General features: G+C 39.2%; 1 protein-coding gene across 1 annotated transcript; it reads right to left on the bottom strand.

The window, feature by feature from the left end:
• Positions 1-3,145: 3,145 nt before the first annotated feature.
• Positions 3,146-7,456, bottom strand: LOC107664041 (tiggy-winkle hedgehog protein-like). The gene is made up of 3 exons (XM_016454486.1): positions 7,012-7,456; positions 5,066-5,327; positions 3,146-4,345 (listed from the first exon to the last, which is right to left on the bottom strand). The coding sequence occupies exons 1-3, from the start codon at positions 7,318-7,320 to the stop codon at positions 3,666-3,668; spliced, it is 1,251 nt and encodes a 416-aa protein (XP_016309972.1). The 5' UTR covers positions 7,321-7,456; the 3' UTR covers positions 3,146-3,665.
• Between the last annotated feature and the right edge of the window lie 258 nt (positions 7,457-7,714).

Here is a 7,714-nt window from a genome sequence, read left to right as displayed (position 1 = left end):
ACACCTGTGCAATAATCATGCTGTCTAATCAGCATCTTGATATGCCACACCTGTGAGGTGGATGGATTATCTCGGCAAAGGAGAAGTGCTCACTAACACAGATTTAGACAGATTTGTGAACAATATTTGAGAGAAATAGGCCTTTTGTGTACATAGAAAGAGTCTTAGATCTTTGAGTTCAGTTCATGAAAAATTGGGGCAAAAACAAAAGTGTTGCATTTATAATTTTGTTCAGTGTATGTTGGTCCCCATAGACTTCCATAGTAGGAAAAAATACTATGGAAGTCAATGGGGACCAACAGCTGTTCAGTTACCCATATTCTTCAAAATATCTTTTGTGTGTGTGTGTTTTTTGTTTTTCTGCTGAAGAAAGAAATTCATACAGGCTTGAAACAACTTGGATAAGTTAATGATGACATACCTTTTGGGTCAACGATCCCTTTAAGCAATGATGTTTTCTATTCCCCCCAACATTATTAAGTAAAGCACTGCATTTGACACTAGCTCTCACTTACTTATTTTAAATATTATACATTTTACCTCATCTTTCTGACAAAAGCCTGCCTAGGCGACATGGTTTTACTCATGCGGATGTCCAGCACCATCTAGTGGCCAATTTGCTTCATCTTTTTCAGTTAATTAATAAATTGAGCTTTATTTATTTATTTATTTTTCAGAATTACAAAAAGTTTAAAATGTGAAAGTTGAAATTTAAGCAGGCTGTTAATATTTAGTTTTGATTTGTAATGGTCATGTTTCATGAGCTTTGTGTTCTGTGAATAAATTTAAAATCATATCATTTTTAATTGATTGTGCTTTGAAAAAGCTGTGAATTCTTGTTTAATCATATTCTTTAGATCATTTAAGAATTCACAGTTTTTAACAAATTCAAACAGTTATGTTTTCAACCACTGATGGAGATGTTGATTTGACTTCCCAAAAAAAGAAAAAAGAAAGAAAAGACGAATACCTTCCATCTCATATCACACAGACCACTGAAAGAATATGTGGTGCACTGCTTCTTAGATACAGCAAGACCGCCTCGTCTATTGTGTGCTGTCTTTTGCTTGCAACAGACGTTTCATTCTGAAATATTTTCCAAGACGCTAACGTCTTGTGTTAGGGAATGTCAACATTTGCAGAGAGTGGCCCTGCTCTAATCCGGCAGACTGTGGGATAGAGAGAGGATTAGGGGCTAGTTTGTTTTCCTGGTCCCCTGGAATGTTTCTTTAGCAGTGCTTTTGTACCTGGGCCAGGCCCAAGGTCATCCCTATGTCTCCACGCAGCTCCTTTTGTGTCTTCCAGCAAGTCTCAACCACACAGAGTCAACACCGCTCCCTCCTCAAAAGCAGAATGTGAGTGGAATTTCAATCCTTGTCGCAACACTCTCTAAATGTTACTTACTTTTCTCATTAAGCAATTTGAGTCCCCACCACCACCAATGTTGTGTTTGAGTAAAATGTTGAGGGAAAAAGATCAGCATACCAGTGTATCTCCCAGCCTGTCTGCATCATTCATCACAGGTTTTGTGCCTGGTGTCTGATTGAAGTCTGATGGATTAACTGACTCAGGTGGGCAGTGTTATTGAGCTAGTCACTGCTTGAACTTGTGCCAAAGTTGAGCTTCGTTGCTTTCAATTATTTTAGAGCTTTACGTGAATGAGCCTTTCTACATCTCTACATAAGCTCTTGTAGAATGAATTGAATGGCCTGTGAATCATCTACATCATGCCTCACATGTTATCAGTACTTTACCAATACTTGCAGTTAAAACTCTGGTGTTTCTTTCTTCACTAAGACCTTTTTGTGGCTATTTTTGCTACATTAAACAAATTTCATCCAAGACTGTTCAGGTCTTTCAGGAATATGTTTTGCTCATGTTGAGCTTGTAGAGCTTGATTTGACTACCGAGAGACTAAAAAATTATTGATTTGTTTTGTGAGGCATATATTTGGTGCTCCCCTAACATCTGTTAGGCCAACTGCCATGAGAATGCACTAACAATCATGTGAAAGGTTACATGGAGAAGAACGTTTCAATTAACTTCTTTATACTTGTAATGCACAGGGTTCTATTTGTATTTTAGCTACTGATCTGCATTTTAATTAGCAAGCTGCTTTTCGTATCAATGTAAAGATATAATTTAGCTATGTTATAATTCATGTTGAAGGGATGTTGGTTTGGAAAATTAAAAAGATTTAAATACAAAACATTTTAAACTCAAGGATAATCAATCTCTGTTTCTGTAGGATTTTAGAAAAAAAAAAAATATGCACAGATGCTGTCTTTGGTCACAAGGAAACCTGAAGCATACAGTCTGACAGAGCCATAAAGATCCAATAGATGGCGCACTACATCAGCTGTGAGATACTCTAACTGAGGACGTTAAAAGCATCATAGCATCATCAAGCATAATAGACATATTTTGATGTGATATAAAATTTCTGTTCTCGTGCACTGCAAAGTAATGGTTGCCAGAACGGTGACTACACTAATGCAAACGCTTTGAAATTGGTGATCAGGGATTTTTACTTTATGAATAGATATTTAGCCTAATAATTAATCAGTTTTGTCGAAAGTCTTAGTGAAACATTGGTCTTACCCAAACATCTTACTAAAAAATTTCAAAGGTCGAGGCCAAATGTTCATTCTAACCAATAGCCTATTTAGGAAATTAGTCACGATTTAGGCTACTGCAGTTTTCAGTTATATATTTTGCTGTTCTAAAAACTATTTCTGCTGTTGCTATTTCTAAAACAAATTCTGAATTGCCTTTTCAGTTTTTGAAACTTTTAAAATACTTTTAGCACTTTTTACGCGGGAGCAATTTATGGAGAGCTTAGGAGAGGGTCTTAAAAGTATTTATTATATTTAGCAAACGATTCAGTAAAGTTAGATTACAAGTTATTCCGAATGCAAGAAGTAGACAGCAGCGAACAAAAGTCGCGCTCCCCCGTGGGGTAACCATAGCAACAGAAGGCTGCTTAGGATCCGTGCGTACATAAATCCGATACTGTCATTATTTACCACTTTGTTAAATATGTACTCTGTGTATTACACGTGAATAACAAAATGTTTTCTTTAAATTTCCTTTAAAAGTCGTCTCATGGAAGTCATCGAATAATTTGCACACTGCGTACCATGAATTTATTTTGAGTATTTTTGTCAAGAAATGTACATTTAAACAAAAAGTGTTAGTGTAGTGAATACACAAACGTTGGAACAGTGGTCAAAACAATGACACTTGACATACTCGACATAATGACATGAACAGTTCGTTGATACATCGCAACTGTTTAAATCAATTTAACACGCTCCCGTACTTATTAGCACTTACGAAATTAGATTCTGGAAATACTTTTCGATCCGTCAAAAATCTAATATACAAACCTGTGTATAAAAATATAAATTTTGGGCGCCATCCTATGCTTATCCAATAAAATAGAACAGTCGGTTGCACACTGTACAGCCCTGTATAATCTATTGTAGGTTTCACAAAAATGCGCAGTCACATCATGCTTGAATCGGTGTGTAGCTACGTTTCCAGAGACAGATGGTCCAATACAAATAAATTATTCAATGAACACTTTAAGGCTTTTCTTACAGAAAATAAGGATAGGCTACATTTGAGTCTGATGCCCACATAGTGATACTGTAGTTGCAGTCTCAACTTAAGTATGAAATCCCGAGTGGATGGAAAGAGTCTCTGTCCAGCAGCCAAGAGCCGATGTGAAAGAGCATATCTGAGTACCAGTGGATGCCGTCCTCCTGAAAAGTGACGTTTGAATCACCCGCCGGAAAAAGCCACGTCATCAGCTTGTGACTTAACCTGACCGGTGCAAAAGCCCAGTGTGCCCATTTGTGATTCTCAATAACCGCGTAACACGAAGCCAGTACCTGATCCACCATTATGGTTCCGTGAGCGGTGACTGGCGCGTAAGAGCCCTTGTGCTCTTCCGTGCAAATCCTCTTCACTGGAACGCTCTTGAGGGTCTTGCTTGTACCTTCCGACACTACAACCGTATCTCCAGGCTTCACGTTGCTGGCAAATGTTGCTGTCATACCCGAACTAGCTGAGGCGTTTCCAATGAAGACGAGGTGCGCGGCTGTGAGGGTGAGCTTTGTAAAAGGCTCTGACGTCTCGATGACGATGAATTGCCTTCTCGTTGTCGGATCGTGGTCCATGAACATAATGAAGTCGCTTAATATGACATTTCCCTCCTCGTCAGCCGCTAAAACCCGGTCGCCCACTTTAAGGTCTTTGATGTGTTTCCTCCTCCCGTCTGCGAGTGTCACCGTACCAGATCCAGGAAAGCATCCCCCTGATTTAGCAGCGACTGAATTTTCTGAGATAAAAGCAAAGGTGGACAACTTAGGCGGATATTTATATAGCACTGCAAAAATCGATGCATTGACATGATGGTGCTAGCATGGAAATGATCCAAACTCGTGTGGAGACTGTCAAGAAGCAAGTGTTGAAACGCTTGTCTGTCCATTTTGGCTCTTCAATTAACACAAACTGATCAGACATTGTCATTTAAATTGAGCCAACAGACTTAGCTTTCCCTGATCCCTTTAGTTTTGTATATCTGTTTGCACAGGTGCAGAGATTTCAACGTGGCAATTGGCCTATTGCGCACATAATTTGCCGCGTTTAACTCTTCTTGTAATGGTTTGTAATAAGATTTCAGTTACTTCAATACCAGCTGCTTTTGGTTAGAAAACCTTTCATTTATTGGTGTTAAGTTTCCTTTTTTTTCATATTCACAAATTATTCCCTTGATACCATAAGATCCCAAAATAATTCTAAAGACTGTTAAAACTATAGGTTTTGAGGCACTTGAGATGAATTTCCTTGATAGGACGTGTGAGGTGACAAAGGGTGCCAAGAAGTTCTCCCGTTTCTTCGCAATGTAAGCTATTTGCTGATTTTCTTGGATATGTTTCTCAAATAATGCACATTAACACATACATTGGATCAAATATCTAAAATATGCATCTATGTTATGGCATAAGCTGTTTGGTGAATGCATAGCTACCAGCTATAGTAATGACATTGCGCTCACCCGCTTTGACAGAGCAGTGTATGTGGGCTTTGGATTCGTAATAGACCCAGTCGAATCCTGCCTCCACTGCAAGCCTAGATAGCATCCCATACTTGCTTTTATCTCTGTCCGAGGTAGTTATGTCCACCGCCCGTCCCTCGTAGTGCAAAGATTCTTCGAAATGGTGACCATCCTCATCCCAGCCTTCAGTGACGCGCAGTTTCACACCCGGCCACTGGTTCATGACGGATATCGCCAACGCATTTAACTTGTCCTTACACCGCTGAATGAGAAAAAGAGACAAGTTGTCAGTATTTACTACACAGACCTTTCCTTTTAAAGTGTGGAAGATTTACTGAATGTCCAAAAAGGTTAAAAAAGGCATGCGCAAAAGGTCTGTCTGTCCTCCTCTCCAAGTAATTTCTGAAACTTATCCATCAAACGTTTGAGTATCTGCATTCGTATCAGCAAACGACTGTTGAAGTGACGTTTATATTCTTTGAGGTTTTTTGTTAAACACATTTGCTTGCATAATGCAGAACATACTCCTAAATTACTAAAGACTATAGATGTCATCATTTCATCGGCTTGATCCTTATCGCAATATAACCTTACGGAGTTACAGTTATAGTCTCTACATATACATCACTAAGCACATTGTCGGTCTGAGTTTGTGCGTAAAAGATGTGTGCGCTGGGGAAATCGTTTGTTGCCATAGGTCAAGAGCGCAGACTCCAGACCGACCGATCGATAACCGAGAGGAGTAAATAGAGCTGAAAATTCAAGTTCTTTCTCTCAGCCTGCGGCAGCAATCAATTACAGAGACGTTGCCACCAATGATTCGCTTAACTGCTGATGTTGCTTTAATTAAATGTCAGGCACTGTGGCACTATGGTACTGTGGACATGTGCTAATATTTTTTGTACAAGCGCAAGTTGCTTAATTTGATCCTGGAGATTGTGAGGAAAACGTGACTCATATTACACTGCTTTGTAATTCGGCTTCAAATAATTATCCTAAAGCACTGTCATTAGAGAAAACAGTTGAGCAGCTGATTGGAATGCAACAAAGCACGGTCACCACTGGAGCCAGTAATATCCAGTATACTTGAAGCGCGACACCAGCTGCAAAGATCACTTGTGACCCACATTTTTTATTAAGAACACAATAAAAGCAGGCCATGAGATCTATTTATATAAAGAAACGCAGATTTGATATTAAGGAAACGCATTAATTGATCGGGCACACCAGGAAAAAAAATATATTACGCAATGCTTACGATGTGTGGAGGCGGGGTGTTTCTGAATTTAATTATGTTATTAACTGTCAAAGGTCTGTTTGGAGAAAAGAAGAAACTTATGCTCAGCACATGCTTTCAACCACTAACACTAAATTATCAAACGGTGCCAATTTTGCACTAATGACAAAAATATAAAATCCGAATGAGCACTGAATGGTCATTTTGATTTAAGTTAAACGGAATATTGCAATTATTTAACAGTCAAAATGCAAAATTATAGCTCGCATGTTCCATGTAAAGTCTGCAAAGTATGCAAATGTTCATATTAAGAATATCACTAGCTAAGCTGTTTGATAAAAAATGTTACACATACTGCAGTGCCAATTTCCAACAGTTAAAGTTTTAGTTCTACCGCGCGCTGTCAGTGTATCCAAAGTGCCTGGAAACCTAAATAAATGTTCCCTTACAAGTTTTTACAGACTGATGCAATATGAGATTATATTAGAGTTACACCATTTTCTAGTTATGTTTAAAAAAATCTATGTTCTGTGCTGGCGCGTTAAAGAACCCAGAAAGCAATACTGATCTAAAGAACCTATAATGCAACATCACTATTTTTGTATTCTCCCAAAACCATAGGAAACTCAGAAACCGTTTACAGCAAAAATGGGGATCCATTATTTAAAAATGTGTAAATCTGGGCAATTACGCACGCATGGGTCCATACCTTGGTCATCAGCCTGTCAGCGTTTGTGTTTTCCTCGTCTTTAAAGATGATATCGGGATTATAATTCGGAATCAGCTCTTTAAATCTCTCTGAATTCCTTGTGATTTTGCCTTCGTATTTGCCGCTGGCCCCAAGCGTTTTCTCGGCAACGTTAGGAATAAATTGCTTGTAAGCCAACGGGGTTAATTTCTTTGGGTGTCTTCGTTTTCCATAACTTCTACCAGGACCACAGGCTAATCCACAAGGCGTCAGAAGCAGGCTAATAAAACACAGAAAAACAATTTGCTTCAGATGCAGCCTTACGTCCATGACGTTAAATGATCTCCTCGGATCTTTAAAGTTTAGTCTCTCACGGGGTCTTCTCGCGCGTACCGGATGGATGCTACCCAACGACCACTACCGAAGCAGGTGCAATAACGACCGCTCTCGATAGCCACTGACTGAGCACATTGGAGGTTGGCTGTCACAGCTAAGTGGGAGACGAAAGAGCGACTTAGTTTGACGGGATGTAGGGTCAGACGCTTATTAGTAGAGGCAGTCTACCCATATGAATTACAGAGTAAATCTATGACAGGGGGAGGGAGTCTATTGACTCGACGGAGTGCTGTCCAACTATGATGCCATCCAAGCAAAGACAGTCTCCATACCTCATTCGTTTCTGCAGAAATTACACAAAGGTATTCTCACGTTGCCATGGTAAACT

This window comes from Sinocyclocheilus anshuiensis, unplaced genomic scaffold, assembly GCF_001515605.1.
Source record: "Sinocyclocheilus anshuiensis isolate Anshui unplaced genomic scaffold, SAMN03320099.WGS_v1.1 scaffold23, whole genome shotgun sequence".
In the NCBI taxonomy this organism is placed as follows: Eukaryota; Metazoa; Chordata; class Actinopteri; order Cypriniformes; family Cyprinidae; genus Sinocyclocheilus; species Sinocyclocheilus anshuiensis.
This window is presented reverse-complemented; position numbering and strand designations above follow the sequence as displayed.